At 33.4% G+C, this 17,913-nt stretch overlaps 1 protein-coding gene across 1 annotated transcript in view; it reads right to left on the reverse strand.

Annotated features, from left to right (window-relative positions):
* LOC140445523 (uncharacterized) overlaps positions 1-17,913 on the reverse strand; it is a 297,375-nt gene that overhangs the window by 150,149 nt on the left and 129,313 nt on the right. Inside the window, exon 6 of the mRNA XM_072537615.1 lies at positions 1,091-1,197. Within this exon, the coding sequence (XP_072393716.1) occupies positions 1,091-1,197 (107 nt within the window). The remainder of the gene's footprint in view (positions 1-1,090; positions 1,198-17,913) is intronic.

Below are 17,913 nucleotides of genomic sequence, written 5' to 3' on the forward strand. Positions count from 1 at the left end.
AATCCTCTACTAGTTTCAACCGGAGTACCACGAGCATCAGTTTTGGGACCTCTGCTATTCTTGATATATATAAATGATTTACCGAATGCGTTGGAAAACACCAAATGTGTTATTTTTGCAGATGACACAACCTTATTATGTAGACGTTAAACTAATTACAGTCAGGAAAGATTAGAAAAATTTAAATCCTGGTTTAATGTAACAAACTTAAGTTAAACGAGCAGAAAACCCAGACAATAGTATTTAATTCCGATTGATGGGTTAAACCATCTAAGACAGTAAAGCTACTAGGTGTTACTATGGATAAGGTTGAACTGGCCTCACCATATTGATGGATTGTATAAGAAGCTCGCCTCACAGATTTTTGCCATGCGCAGATTGGCTACTTCTGTGAGTCGAAATATTCTTAGGTCAGTTTATTTTGGAATGGGTCATGATATGCTGACATATTGCATAGTTTTTTGGGGAAACCCGTCCTATGCATATAAAATTTTCACTTTTCAAAAAGCAGCAATCCGAATTATTGACTCAGCAGAATATTGCACCAGCTGCAAACCCTTGTTTAAAAAGTATGGCATTCTTCCTTTACCTTCAATATATATATTTGAAAGTTTGTTAAAAGTTTGTTGTAATATCAGTACAATACAAGAAACAAAAGGTATTTCAAATTGTGTGTTAGACAACTTAATACAATAGATTATAATCTGTATAATTGTTTTTTACACCTTAACAAAACTATTGGTATTAAATCAATGAATTCTAAACAATTTTATAAATTAGCAAAACACTTCTTGCTAGAATACTGTTTCTATAGTATACATGAATTTGTTTGTTTGAACTCCTAGTGTGGTCGTTTTTATGAAAACTATTTTACATGTAACTGAATTGTTTATATATATATATATATATATAGTTATATATATATATATATATATATATATATATATATATATATATATATATTTTTATATTTCTATTTTTCACTATATTTGTTCACTATGTATACATAAGTAACTTATTTATATTATGACATGACATGTAGTGTTTACTATGTAAAAATTGTAAGAAATAACATAGATTTTACACTCACATGTTTGTCGTAAATTCTTCTTCATTTTCACAATTCGGAATAAGTTGAACATCATCTATAGCTATATCACTTACATACCCATTACCTCTGACACCCTCAATGATTATCTGAAAACAAAAAAAGAAAATTAAGAAAAAATAAGATGATATAAATGTATTTGAACAAAAAATGCTGTTTAAAAAAATGCTTAAGAAAACAAAAGTAGCTTAACGGTCATTATCATCAGGGGTCGACTTTCCGAATTATATATCTTTATTTATAAGTTTGTATTTAGATCCAGAGATTTGATCTCTAAAAACTAGACAAACAAGCTGAAAATGTCAATTTTGAGACTGCCGAAAAAATGATAAAATTTTTTCCACTAATACCCAAGAGCTTCCCCCGAAATCCCCCTCGTAGGGGGGGACGGAAAACATCGATTTACCAAGAATCTTGTACGCCGTAGTAAAAAATGTTCTAAACAAGAAGTGTAGCTGAGATAATTTTGAACAAAAATGGTTTTAAGCATTTTTGTGTAGAATGAACGGTTCTCGTAGAAACAATGCTTGAAGCCACCGTCGATTTTTAATGTCAGTTACTCGCGCGAAATCAATTTTTTAATAAAATATGTGTCAACTCGACTTAATTTTTGTATTTTACGCAAATGTAGTCAGTTTCTATAAAGCTGTTAAATAAATAAAGATTGCGCAATTTTTTCCATTGTTTACGATACTCATGATATCAATAAAATGTATCACTTCCGTTGATATAACATTTCCATTTTTAGAGCCTAATTTTCAAAACTTATAACATGAAATTTTGATTTTAAGTTGTGGCAACAAATATGAAGTATTTTAATTATACCTAAGAAACGCTGAATTTAAACTATCAAATTACAACCGATCTCACGATACGGGAAGTGCTCCCACAGAGACAGCATTGAGTAGAATTTGTAGCTGAATTTATGTTATTTCAAAAAACGTACTTGTTTAATCTTGTGCAATTTAAATCTGTTTAGATAGATTGTAATGTTTATGCGAAAGTTTAAATTCAGCGTTTTTTAGGAACATTTTATATTTGTTGTCAAAATTCAAAATCGAAATTTCTAGTTACAGATTTTAAAGAATAGGCTCTAACAATGGGAATTCCGTAGTGACCGGTCAATGAAAGTAATAAATTTTATTGATCTCATGAGAATCGTAAAAAATGGCAAATATCATTAATTGGTATCTTTTATGTTTTTCATAGCATATTTCCTAATTTACAGTGTGTTCAATCACAAATTAAACCCCTTCATTTGTAATCTCACATTAATGGTCTTCGCATGGTGTCTCGTTGATAATATTAATTTGTCATTTAGTACTTATGACAAGCCTACTTAATAATGTTACCTTAAGTTAAATATAAATCATAGTAATGTCTATATCGTACGTCCATTATATCTTTTCCCATGCATAAAATTATTCACGAATTACTTTTTATACTAGGTCTCTTTTTTACTCAGAGAATCTAGTATTGCAAAATTAAGCCGCTTATCCATAGAAATCGCAATAAGTTAAACAAGGATCAACAATATAGCATGTCTTAGATTCCTTGTTTACTGTAAATTTTGACGTTTAGAATGTCTATTGACAGTCACATTAGCTCATTTCTCGTGTTTATTGATTTATTTGAATTTTTTTTTTTTTTTTGGTTTTTTAAATTATTCAACTTGTAGTCTTTGGGTATGTCATTTGAATTATATATTTTCAAACATAATTATTGTTAGTTTAATTAAAATTACAATTAGTTTCTACGGATACAATAATTACAAACAGTTTTATCAATAATAGTCAATAATTTGAAGCTATCATTTATTGTGTGAATAAGATTAATACTAAAAAATTTGATATGCATGCAGATATGCATTTAACTTTGGGTAAGTTGGATCAGATTAAGTTATGATTTCATAAACTATCGGGAATATCGTAGGTGAATGTCAAGGAAATAGTACAGCAGCCGTAAGGCGTTATGCAGTAAAATACACCCGATAGACGATTATTACTGACCATTGATCGTCGTTTACGGGAAACGGATATATTCCAACCGCAAGTTGCTGGCAATAGTGGTCGTCCAATAATAGATGAAAGACATTTTAGAAATCATTGAAGAAGTCCCTGGAACAAGTACAAGGGTGATAGCTGCTCAACTAAATGTTCCTCACGTAAGGGTTTGGAGGCGTTTAAAGGATCAGCTGCTTAAACCCTATCACTTAACAACGGTTCAAGAGTTATCGGTTGATTAACCGTTAATTTTATGTTAATTTTAAAATGTTAATTTTATTAGAATTATTTTGTTTACCGTCGAGGCTACCTTTAGTAGAAATAGAATAAAAACCGAGCACATTTGGGCCGACGAAAATCCTCACGCCAAAAAAACGACTCATTACCAAAGGACTTTCAAAGTTAATGTTTGAGCAGGAACTGTGGATAACAATCTAATAGGTCCTGTATTTCTTCCCAACAATTTAAATGGTGATAATTATTTGCAGTTCTTGGCAAACGATTTACAAGAGTATTTGGAAGAAGTGAATATTGCAATAAGGCAAAATCTGTGGTTTCTACCTACAATACAGTAATGAAGTCCGGGAATACCTTTGCAGGCAGTATCCTGGTCGGTGGATTGAAAGGGGTCGTGACGCACCTATTTCTTGGCCACCCAGAAGTCCAGGTCTTAACCCCATGTACTTTTGCTTTTGGGTGTTTATGAAAGAAAAAGCGTATTCTGTAACAATAGAGGACGAACAATAATGGAGGGTTAGAATACTTGAAGCTGCAAATCAATTTAGATTGAATGATTTTTCAGCGCATTCGGTTTTCCATTAAAACGATACCAAATGTGTATTGAAGAAAATGGGCTTCATTTTGAACATTTATTGTAATATTATATTTATAGAGGTTATATATATTTTTTGTACTTGGTAATTCATTTAAGCCATTTATTTAGTTGTACGTAATTTTTTAAAGGTTAATGAAAAGGGCCGTAACTCAATAAAAACTGTTTTTTGAAAAAAGTGATAGGAGGCAAAAAAATTTTTAAAATAATGTGTTAAACTAATGATGCCACAAAATTCATTAGATTTAAACGTACTCAAAAGTTTGGGGGGTTTAGGGCTGCACATACCCCTTAAAATTTTTCTGTGCTCTTAAATTTTGTTGTTTCTTTTTTATGAAAGATGCTTACAGAAGAAGAAAGTAACGTGTCCATTTTTATTACAAAATGTCAAGTAGTTTAGAGGATAAGTTAAAAAAACAATTTTTATTTTGTAACTTCAAAGGCCTGTAACTTTTTTTGTGTAAACTTTTGTACTAAGGTAAGTTGGATAAAATAAATTTATTTTTGTCCCCAGAATGCGTGATTTAATTTATGACATACCTTTTTGAAACACCCTGTATACCAACAGAGTAAGTATTGATTTCTTCAGTGTGAATTTTATGATAAAATAGCACCTGGGTAGGTACTTCAATTTTCATGAAATTTTCTATCTACTTATTTTTGGCTACAAAAGACAATAATTAATTCGTTTTTTTTTTTTCAGAGAAGAATGTTACTTTGCGGAGTTTGACCTGTCAATTAAGGGATAAAGAAGAAGTGGATATTGGAAAATCATCGCTTAGTACATTGTTAAAAGACATCGGATTTTAATTCAAAAAGGATGACAATTGACGAGCATTAATTGGCCAAACTAGTATTGTTGCTCTAAGAGCCAGATTCCTTCGTAAATATATAAAAAAACTTGAAAGTGTATTTACAAGAGAAGTTGTTTTTTAGATGAAACTTGGATTTACCCCAAAGGAAATAAAACAAATTCTTGGCAAGACAATAGTGCCAAAAGTGTCCGAAAACCAGGAGGTTATGATGGTAAACGTTTTGTAATTGTTCACGCTGGTTCACGCAAAGGATATGTTTTGGGAGCAAATTTATTGTTTTGTTCAAAATCTAACGTAACTGATTATCATGGAGAAATGAACAATGAACTTTTAACTAAGTGGATAAGAACACAATTAATACCTAATTTAGAAGAGCCATCATTGGTTGTAACGGATAATGCTCCTTACCACAGTGTCCTTTTAAATAAACAACCTTCAACTACTATAAGGAAAGATAAATTATCAGTTGGTTGATAACAAATATTATTAAATATGACCCACATTTTTCTAAAGCTGAATTGCTACAAATAGCCAAAAATAACAGAAAAGAAAATATTTATGTAATTGACGAGTTCCTCCGAAAATATTTTGGACAAATTGCAAGTCGTATTACAATAAGTATATTGGTATAGATGGGCATGTGCATTCTGATACTGCTGTGTTAAATATGTGGAATAAGGCACTAGAAAAATGTAATGCAGATATTTAGAAGAAATGTGTCAGACATACTAGAAATGATCTAAAAATGGTATATCCGAGACAGGAGTATGGTGAATGTTGACATTTAACTAATTATAATAAATCTTGGTGATAGCTCAGATTCCATTTGCACTTGTGTCACTGTTTCCCTAAAGGTGCGAGATATTAAAAATATTAATTGTTTTTTTTATGGAATTTACTTGATAGTTTTGTATGTCTCAAAATTAGGTAATATTAAATCTTCTTAACAATATTAACTTTGTTGTTGTGACTTTTTTTAAATGTATTTATTACCGTTCTATTTTTATGTTTATACTAGTAATAGTCGGTATAAGGTTCAAGCTGTTTAATGTTAAGTCCATCAATATCCCCAATAGGGAAAAAGAATAAACACTTCAATAAAAAAAAGAGTGTGTGAGGGGGAGCCTTATAACTGGCTACTCACACTCGAGGGTTGGAAATCTTTTGATTTCAAGCCTTACTTCAAAGGACTTTTGTATGGATGTATCTCCATAGGTTTGGTTCTTCAGTGACCGTTGAAGGATAAGGATTGTTAATGTGAGCAAATATAGCTCCAGAGAAATAAAATCACTTTAAGTTTATCGACTTATAATTAAATATTTTTAAAGTAGAGAGGCCCAACACGGCCGTAGTGTACTATACAATGTCAAAAAATTCTTTCTTTATAACACGTGAAAGAGAAAACCGTATGTATAAAAAACCGATTTCGGCGTAGAGAAATATTTTATACATGAATTGAGAGTGTTTTAAAAATGCACATGCCTCACGGGCGATGTGTGAGAATGAACTGAGCTGATAATACTACTTGATGCGTAAAAGTTAAGATTACTCCTCTTTTATTTAGGTGTGAAAACTATTTAGGAGGTTGAGGCGTCAATGAGTCGGGTGTCCCGAGCAAACTAGATAAAGTGACTATTTTACTTATTCTACACTAAGAAAAGTCTAAAAAACTACATTTTTATTTTATATTTTAAAAACAATATGTTCATTTCTGGAACAGTATGTGTACTTAGTACACACGTAAGAAGTTATACTTCTATTATATGATTTCAATGAAATAAACAAATTTTAAACAGTTTATTTGTATTTTTTTTTAATAATAAACTAATTTTAATACTTACCATTTTCCAAAAAAGTACTTAAAATAATACCAAGAATTAAAAAAAAAGTAAGACAACAACGAGGTGTTCCTCAGCTACGTGGTTCCGTAGCGGTCACCCATCCCAATTTTAACCGCGTTCGACACTGCTGCTATGTGACAATAAAATTAAATTGATACAAAATTAATTATTTTGGCAGATTGTACAAATAATAAATTAAGATTACTTTTTATTCTTCTTTTCATCATATTTTTATTAATCCTATTCCCGACGAATTCTAATCCAAATACACAAAAATTTTAATAAATAATATATTTACTAAATAATTTAACTTTATAAAATACATCCACCATGATAATAGCCACTTCGTGTAACTACTACATTGACAGTAGTAGGTATTAGGCCTTTAAATTTAATATATAAATAAAATCACAAACGTTTGTATTTATTTATATTAATGAATTTAATGAAAAACTTATAACATGTCAACATGGCGGTTAAAATCTAACAACAACATTCGCACACAATGCGCATGAACTTAAAAATTAAAACAGTCCATCCAACATATTACTTATAATACAAAAAATGTTTCTGAACCTTACAGTTTAAATATTAATAGTAAATTTACTTATTCCAACACTCTCCCTTAAACTGTAAAGTTAGAACATCAAGAAATTAAACAAAAAATTGAAATACACAGATGCATATTATAATTGTTTAGTTTCTGATTATCTGCATGCCAATGTCAGAAATGCATTCATGCTTAACTCTAGGCAAACCCTTGGTTAATACATCGGCAGCCATTTCATCAGGTGGCTTATACAATAGTTCAACTGTACCTTCAGCTACCACCTCTCTAATGAAATGGTACCTGATACCAATATGCTTGGTCCGACCATGGAACATTGGATTGTCTGCAATTTTAATTGCACTCTGATTGTTAACGAACAAAGTAACATTATTTTTGTAATCTTTACAAATTTCATGTAGTAAGCGATTTAAATATACAGCTTCCTTACAAGCATCTGACGTTACGATATACTCAGCTTCTGAAGATGAAAGAGCAACAGTTCTTTGCTTTCTACTTTCCCAAGATATTGGTCCTCAGGCTAATTTACTCACAAAACCGGTATAATATTTTCTATCTTCAGGATCATCACCCCAAGAAGCATCAGAGAAACCTTCAAGATTAAAATAATCAGTTTTTGTAAAAGAAACTCCCAAGTTCACTGTATTTTTTACATAACGAACTAATCGCTTTAATTGATGCCAATGTTCAATGGTATGACCATTATTAAATTAACTCAACATGCTGACTGCATGAGAAATATCGGGTCTTGTGGTCACAGCCAAATACATAAGACAACCAATAATACTGTTACGAACATGCGTTCGGCATGGCCCAGGTAACGGTTGCATTGCATCTCTAATACTCTTCGAGAAACTTCGCGGTGTATCGAGTGCGAGAGAGAATAACCGGTCACGTAGACAAATTAGAGGTGGGACTACGCCGGAACATTCTCGAACATAATACTTTTGGTATATATAGGTAGCAATGTTAGAAGTAAGTTAGTTGTTAAGATACTACCGAACTGTAAAGTTATAAATAAATATATGTATATAAATTCGAACCGCTCGTTTTATTTAATCTCGCTACAGTTGGTGTCAGGTGTGGGGTTTGCAAATAAATTCAGCAGTGACTTTTGAAAAAGACTTTTGAACTTTTGAAAAGTATTGTTCGTCGGGAACATCCGCGTAGTTCGGTAGTGTCCTTTGTACGAAAGAACATTTAAAAAAGTACGTGTGTGCCTGTACAAAGATGCTGCTAGTACAACTCTCAGTAAAACAGTTGCGAGAGCAACTAGAAGAACGCGATGAAGATTGCAGCGGGTCCAAGAAGATTCTCCAAGAACGACTGAAGAATGTTCTTAACAAGAATGGAGATGGCCCAGAGACAGAAGAAACAGTTTTAATAAAAATAAATGAGAAATTTGAAAATGTCTCGCAAAAAATTGAAGAATCTTTTTAAAAAAACTGATGATAAATTCGAGACTGTTTCCAAAAGATTCGATGAAACGTCTCAAATGATAGAAGAAACTTCTAAAAAAATGATGAAAGATTCGATGAAACTTCTCAAATTATTAAAGAAGTAGCTAGACAAAATGAAGAGAAATTCGAAAATATGTCTAGAAGATTCGACGAAGTATGTAATCAAAACAATGACAAATTTGAAGAAGTCTCAAGAACATTTGATAAGATACAGAAAAATGTAAACGACAAGATAGAAGACGTAGAAGAGAAGATTAAACAATTAGATACCATGATAACTAACACAAAAGTGCTACCACCAGTTAATACAATAGCCTTAGATCCGGTAGTAAAAGAAGAATCATCTAGAGACGAAACGACACATAATATGAGATTCAAATTGCCACCATTTGATGGAAAGTCCTCTTGGTCCATATACCTTAGACAATTTAAAGCTATTGCGACAGCCAATCATTGGACAGAACAAAAAAAAGCTGTTTCTTTGACTGCTGCTTTACGAGGTGATGCTGCGGATATCCTAAGAACAATTCCTAAGGGTCAAGAAAAATGTTACCAGACCTTGTTTACTCGACTAGACAAACGTTACGGAGATGCCCATCTACAACAAGTCTACAAAGTACAAATAAGAAGTAGAATCCAACGAGCAAGTGAGAGTTTGCAAGAATTTGAAGCAGATGTTGCTCGTATAGCGCTGTTGGCCTATCCAGAGGCACCAGACAACATTTTGAAAGAAATTGCTGTAGATGCCTTCGTCAATGGGTTGAGAGACAGTGAACTACAGAAAGCTTTACGACTAGCAAGACCGAAAGTTTTAGATGGAGCGCTCGCTATTGCCTAGGAACATGAAACAGCTCAAGCTTCACGGAGCTATCGAGTACGAACCTCTGAAGAGAGCGACGAACAAAGCAATAAACGTCTAGAGGAAATCGTACGGAAAGTAGTTCGTAACATGATGCCGAAGAGACACGAAACCAGATGGCGACGTAGGTCACATTCGCCGTAAATTGCAAGAAAATAATACAACGGTCAGAAAGCTAGAACAAATCGAACACAGGGCTGGAAAGTCATTCAAATGCTGATGCTAAGTCAAGACGGTCATACAGTGCAAATCGTAATCATTGTCTTGAATTAGAAGAACGACTTTGCCCCGTGAGACGAACCACCGTCATTAATGATCAATGGCAGCCTCAACAGCTACAAGACGCTCAAGCAGATGATCCATGTATAAAAAGAGTATTGGATTGGATGCGTCGAAGTGAAAGACCTTGGCAGGACATTAGTGCATGTAGTCCCGAAGTCAAGTGTTACTGGAGCCAATGGAATTGCCTAGTGCTTAATGATGATCTTTTGTATAGAACCTTTGAGAACGATGATGGTACAGAAACTAAGCTTCAGTTAATTGTACCTAAAAGTAAAGTGTCAGAAGTATTGCGTCCGTTGCATGACGGTGCATCAGGTGGACACTTTGGTATCACAAAGACTCTGCAAAAGGTTCGAGAACGGTTCTATTGGGTGAACTGTAAAGATGATGTAAGAAGATGGTGCCGGAAATGTGAACTGTGTGCAACCAGTAATGGTCCAGTTGGTAAAAAGAGGGCACCCATGAGACAGTACAATGTTGGTAGTCCTATGAAAAGAGTAGCAATCGACATTGCAGGTCCACTTCCAGAGACAAATGATGGAAATAAATATATCCTGGTAGCCATGAATTATTTTACGAAATGGACTGAGGCCTATGCGATACCAAATCAAGAAGCTGCTACCGTGTCAGAGGTACTTGTTAAAGAATTCTTTAGCCGATTTGGTGTTCCTTTGGAGATCCACTCCGACCAAGGGCGAAACTTTGAGTCAACCCTTTTCCAAAACGTTTGTAAATTGATTAGTGTCAATAAGACCAAAACGACACCCCTGCATCCTCAATCAGATGGAATGGTCGAGAGAATGAACCGAACAATGGGTAAACACCTATCCAAAGTTGTATCAGAACATCAAAGAGATTGGGACCAGCACATTCATTTATTCCTAATGGCCTACCGCTCGGCCGTGAATGAAACTACAGGCCAGACTCCAACCTGCCTGATGTTAGGTCGTGAAGTTCGTTTACCCTGCGACCTAGAGTTTGGCTACAGACCTTCCGAAGAACATGTTGCAAGCGAAGATTATGTCGACCGCCTGAAGTTAAGAATGAACAACATACATGAACTTGCCCGACAACACATCCAGATAGCCAGTGACTTGGCTTTATAATCCACAACGTCGTCGAGGCTTGTCTCCTAAACTGCAAAGACAATGGGAAGGTCCATCTGAAATTAAAAAGAAAATAAATGACGTAATATACCGAATTAAAAAGTTGCCGAAAGGTAAACCAAAAGTAGTTCACATAAATCGTCTTGCACCATATGCTGGCTCAAATGAAACAGAAGAAGCACGAACCCTTCAACATGAAATCAAAGATAACCGGCGACCAAGCTTTAATGAATTTATGTCAAATTACGCATAGAGAAAGAGTTCTAGATTCGGCGTGACCACAGAAGTTCAGCAGGATCTTTTTAGTGTTCCGCATAACGTCTCTCTAGCCCACTGTGTTGCCCAAGATCTTGAGATGACTAAAGGAATCTCATCCGTATTTTATAAGAAATTCGGTCGTTTGGACGAGATAAAAAAAAACAGCAGCCTAAAGTTGGAAGAGTACTGAGATTAGAAGATGGTTCTCGATCTTTGCTGTATATGGTGACCAGGAAGTCGTATACAGACAGGGCAAGCTACGAGGATATATGGCGTGCTGTAACTAATTTGAAGAAAATTGTGTGCAATTACGACATCAAGAATTTGGCCCTACCCAAGATAGGCCATGCACTAGATAATCTGGACTGGAAGATTGTCAGAAGCATGCTTGAAGTGATTTTCCGAGAAACCGGCGTACGAATTACTGTGTGTTGCATTAACCCGATGAGATCGTATCCTTCAAAGTCAGTAGACTGTTATTTCTTTCTAAAGGGTTCATGCAGAGCTGGAGAGTCCTGTAGATTCCTCCATCCTGTGCCTACATATAGAGTTGCTGATCGGAACGATCAGATTTAAGAGGGGAGCAGTGTTACGAACATGCGTTCGGCATGGCCCAGGTAACGGTTTCATTGCATCTCTAATACTCTTTGAGAAGCTTCGCGGAGTATCGAGTGCGAGAGAGAATAACCGGTCACGTAGGCGAATTAGAGGTGGGACTACGCCAGAACATTCTCGAACATAATACTTTTGGTATATATAGGTAGCAATGTTAGAAGTAAGTTAGTTGTTAAGATACTACCGAACTGTAAAGTTATAAATAAATATATGTATATAAATTCGAACCGCTCGTTTTATTTATTCTCGCTACAATACTTTGATATGGAACATTATTTAAATGAGATTTGGTATCTTTACATTTGCTTAATTTTACATTTTGTTCCAATGGAGTGGACACTTTTTTGGCATAGACTTTTAGTCATTCAGCCAAACTCAACATGGTAGAAAAAAGGTTGTCTGAGTTTATATTAAAAAAGTATACAAAACAGTAAACAGGGTCACTCTCTTCTCGCCTAGGGGCCCATCAAGGCATTTTTTTTTACATACAACACTAGGCCACGGTAAGAAAGGAATTTAAACAATTGGGTAAGAGACAAAGGTTACGTTATTAACTAATGTATAATTATTCACATGGTTATTTTACTATCTTTTAAAAACATAACTAATAAATCATACACTGCTCTCGAGTCTAATGATAATAGGTACTGAAGGTTCCAAGGGGCTAATATATTGTGTTTATGTAAATTATTTATTAATCTGGATGAAATTATAGTATTTCTGGGACAACTGAAAAATATATGATCTAGGTTTCCTTCTTCTGTACAAAATTCACATTGATCATTATCTAAAATCTTAAGTTTAAATAAATGTTTGGGGTAACAAGCATGCCCAAATTTCAGTCTTATGATCGTGGTAACATATTTTCTAGGTACATTAAAAAACTTATACCAAGGAGTTTTAGGAATATCTCTTTGAAGAGAAGTGTATCTATTTGGGCTAACAATGGAATATTCCTTCCATATATTATCCCACCTTCGGTATAATCTTAATTTTAAGGAAGCCAGAAAGTCGCAAGCCGTGATTTTATACGAAGTTTTTCTACTAGACATAATACTTTCTCTGGCTAATTGGTCTACATGTTCGTTATTTTCCAAACCTATATGTGCTTTAATCCAAACAAAAAGTACATTTTTGCCCCTTGTTACTAACTTTTGTTTGATATCCTTAATTTTGTAAATATAAGGGCAACTGTACGTATTTGGTAATCCCGGTTTCCCAATAGAGGTCAAAACTGATAAAGAATCTGATAATATTACTATATGGTCCGAGTTACTTTCTGTTGCATAGAGTAAGGCCTCATATATTGCAAGAGCTTCTGCTGTAAAAATAGAGATCTGGGAGTTCAACTTAAATGTGTGTTCTATTCGTTCCAATGGGATAAAAAAAGCGCATCCAGTGCCGTTTGATGATTTGGAGGCATCGGTATATATAACGACGGAGTTTTCGAATTCTGATAATATTGAGTGAATAATCTTTCTATTTATGTGTATACTGTCACTATATTTTGGTACCATGATATCTGCATTTGAAACATGATATGTTGCATATGAGATGTTTTGAAGTGTATACGTAGCTTTATCTATCTCTTTTAATGCTTCCATATTATGTTGCAGAGCTTCGCAGACTAAGGGCGATTTCTATTTTTCCCAGTATTTAGTAGACAAATCATAGCAATTCAGAGTGATGAGCTTTGTGTATAACGATTGATTTTTTATATATGTCTTTACCAGAAATTTTTCAGTCAGGAAGTTTCGTCTGATATTTAAAGGTGGTTCCAAGGCTTCCAAATACAAGGGTTGAATTGGTGTGGACTTCATAGCACCTAAACATGTACGTAGAGCTGAATTGTGTATTACGTTTATTTTATTTAGCAATACATTACTGGCTGATCCATAAAAAATGCTTCCGTAATCCAAAATAGAGCGAATATACGCTATGTCTACATCAGCACCCCACCACGTTTTATTAATCGATTTAAGAAAATTTATTCCCTTGTTGCATTTGTTTAACATATCCTCAATGTGATCCTTCCAAGTCAAATGTTTGTCAAGTGTCATCCCTAAATATTTGACCTTATTTTTTAGTGGATATTGATGCTCTTCCAATTTAATTATTTGATCGTTAGGTTTATAATGCCTGGTAAAAATGCAAACCTGAAATTTATTACAAGATAATTCAAAATTGTTTTTATAAAGCCATTTTTGAAGTAGTTGATAGATACTATCCAAGTTTTTGATTGCTTTTTTATATTCTTTGTGTTCTGTATAAATGCAGAAATCATCTGCGTATTGTATGAGGTTGAATGGTATGTTATTTATTTTAATATTGTACAAATCCGCTACGTACAAATTAAACAGGATAAGACTCAATACAGAACCCTGAGGTAATCCTTTGTTTACGATTCTGGGACCTATGAGCATTTGTTCTTTTCTTAAATAAACTAATCTGTTTGAATAAAGATTAACAATACTATCAGCAAATTGAGCTGGAATTTGAAATATTCTTGTCATTTTTTCTTTGAGTGCTGTTAGACACACAGAGTCATAAGCACCTTCTATATCAAGAAATAATACCGGTAAGTAATTGTTCCGGGAATAATTGTTTTGAATGTCTACAACTAGGGAAGCCAATGCATCCAAAGTACCAAAACCTTTCCTGAATCCGTATTGTTCTTTGGGTAGAAGGTTCTGCTCTAGTAACCACCATTCTAGCCTAGCCTTAATTATTCTCTCTAGAGTTTTTTGTACACAAGATAATAAAGATATGGGTCTGTAAGCTTCAACTAATTTTAGATTTTTCCCAGGTTTGGGAATAGGAACGACAATAATATGTTTGAAGGCCGAAATGTTAGAACCTTCTCTAATTATCTAATTAAAAATATTTAGAAGTAACTCTTTTGCATTATTTGGTAAATTCAATAGCATAATATATTTGATTTCATCATAACCAGGAGAAGTGTTAGGACGGTCACTAAGGGCACAGTCCAATTCTAGCATAGTAAACGGTTTTAAGAGAAAATGACTATGATTCGGATTGAATAACATTGAATCTTCGTGATTGTTCACATATGGTGGTGCAATTTTGTCGAAGAACTCTGCTATCCACGAATCTTCTAGTGGAAATGGAGCATTGACCCTTTTCCTGTTCAACATTTTCGCTTGATTCCAAATCGAAGTAGGCGACGTTTGTTTATTTAATTTTGAGCACCAATCAACCCAGCTTTGTTTGGCTTTCGATTTCAATAATTTCTAAGCGTGTGCACTAGCTTGTTTACATTTAATAAAATTTTCAACTGATGGATCTTGCTTGTATTTTATTAATGCATTTTTTCTTTCTGCAACAATTAGATCACATTCTGCATCCCACTATGGTGAAGGAGTCCGTTTCTTACACTTAAAGGGTTTATATTGGCTAATAGATTGTGTGGAAGCTTTATTGATACAGTCTAATAAAAGATTATATTTTTCTTCAGCATTTGGGGATATAGGTCCACTTTCATTTAAAGTATTCTCGATTATTTCAGCGTACATATCCCAATTAGCTTTCTTAGTATTCCATTTACTTTTGGGATATATGGTCTCATTAACAGCTCTTGGGTATTCGAATTCTATTTTTACAACATAGTGATTTGATCCAAGTGTATCAGAATCTGTCTTAGAAAAAATGGAAGGGGGACAAACCGTAATATCAATCATAGAAACTGAATATCCTGGATTTCCTTGACAAGTAGGTTGACCATTATTCATCACAATGAAATCAAGATCCTGTAGGGTCTCTACAATTTGATCGCCAATATTATCATTTTTTGATGATCCCCAGAGCGCATTGTGGGCATTCATATCACCCCCAATAATGCAAGGGTGCTTCACTTGAGAAAATAAGTTTGTCCAATCTTCTATTCTGGTTTTGGTTTTTGGACATCTATATACAAAGAGAAAACTCAAGTGAGTATTATCGTAATTAACTTTAATACCACAGGCAAGCAGCTCTTTATTGAAGTTTTTATTTAATTTTAATATTTACAAATACCCGTTTTTACCAAAACAGCGACACCAGCAAAACCGTCTGCACGATCTTGACGAACAATATTATAACCTTTAAAATTATATACAACATTATTTTTGAACCAGGTTTCACTTAAAAGAGCAATATCAACATCTTCTTTAATAAGGAAATTGAGTAGGCTGTTTTTATTTGCAACAGCTGATCTAGCGTTCCATTGCATAATTTTAAGTTTATTGTTTAAAGCCATAAATTTAAGTACCTTTAAAAATATCCTCGAGAATAGTATGCAAACCCTTAGCTAACAAATTATTATCCAGTGTTTCTACATCCTCAAATGATTTTACATTTTTTATAAATTCAGAAAAAAATTTGACTAACGAAATAACCATCTTGTTTTTTTCACCATCTATTGAACTATTAGGTTTATTGGGATTAGGTGGTAGAGGCTGCAACGGGCCAAATCTAAAAGGAAATGTGGAGGAATTTGTAGGGGATTGTGAAACAGGATTGTGGATGAGATGACATAATGTCATCAGATACGTTAGGTAGTTTTGGAAAATTTTCTTCAAGATTTGACAATATCAAAAATTTATTGTTACTAACAAATTCGGAAAAAGATGATTCTTTAAATCTTTTTGCTTCTAGAAAGGAGATTTTTTGATCTAACATGTTTTTAATTTTTTTTTGTTCCTCATAAACGGGACAACTTTTGGAGATCGAAATATGATCTTCACTTTTACAATGTATACAAAAAGTTTTTTTAGTATCGCATATGTGACTATCATTTTTAATTTGTGCACATCGTATACAAAATTCTTGTGTACCCTTGTATTGCTTAGAAATGTGACCAAATTTCAAACACTTGTAGCACTGTATTACCCTGCCTACAAATCGTTCTACCGGTAAATACACAAAATTAACTACGACATGAGTTGGCAAAACATTTCCTTCAAATGTAACTATAATATTTCGTCTGGGGACGTATTCTGTTTTACCGTCTTTATCTACCTTTAACGGAATGTCGGTAATTTTAACGGAAGAGTCTATATGTTTTTTTAAATAATCAGTATCATACCTCGTATCTACATCGTCAATTATTCCCTTGATTTCCAAGAGATGGTTAGGGATATAGGCTTTTAAATTTTCATCTTTTAACTTATTATGTGTTACTAGATGATTTGCATCCAAAATAGATTTTAAAATGACTTTAACTCTATTTTTTCCTATAGATTTAATTTCCTTTAGGTTTTTGATTTTAAGTTTTTGATACAAAATTTCCCCCACCACCATTGGATGTAAACGAGAGATGTTCTGATTAGTCAAGTTTTCGATATAAACGCAACAGCTATGAAAATCATAATTATTAGAGGAAACATGATACAGTTTAACTTCCCTTGTTTTGCCGGAATTCGCACCAATTTCCATATCCTTATCCATATCCATATCTGGGGAACTTGTCGCATCACTAACATCGCACATTTGCGTCTTATTGCTATTTTCCTCCCCCATTAGGGGAGGTAATACACTAAAATTCCAAGTATTAAACCGAAATATTTACACAAACTTTAAATTTAAATATAAATATCGAGTTTTAATTACCGTAAAAACTTATCTCCGCTTAATGTGATTTTATCGTCTGTTCGAACTGAAAGACAAATTCAAAACTGGACTTAGATAAATTGTATCATTATATCTAGATATCTGAATGCCTAAAACCTGTTTAGCTTATCCTAAGTCCTTTATTTTAAATTTGCTTTGCAGATCATTAAACAATTCTTATTTCATAGATACATTATTATGAATTACAAAGAAATCATCAACATACAAAATTATTATAATAATATACTTTCCTTCAATTTTAAAAAATAAACAAGGTTCATTTTTTGGTCTTTGAAAACCAGACTTACATAGTTCTTGATTAATCTTATCATTCCAGGCCCTAGAAGACTGTTTCAATCCATAGAATGATCGTTTGAGGAAACAAACTTTTTCTTCCTCTCCCTGTTTGATAAAACCCTCAGGTTGCATTATATAGACCTCTTCTTTCAACTCCCCATTCAAAAAAGCAGTTAAAACATCAAAATGTTCAACAAACAGATTTAACTGAGCTGATAAAGCAAATAATAACCTTAGGGTTGAGGTTCTAGCCACAGGGGAA

This window comes from Diabrotica undecimpunctata, chromosome 7, assembly GCF_040954645.1.
Source record: "Diabrotica undecimpunctata isolate CICGRU chromosome 7, icDiaUnde3, whole genome shotgun sequence".
Lineage (NCBI taxonomy): Eukaryota > Metazoa > Arthropoda > Insecta > Coleoptera > Chrysomelidae > Diabrotica > Diabrotica undecimpunctata.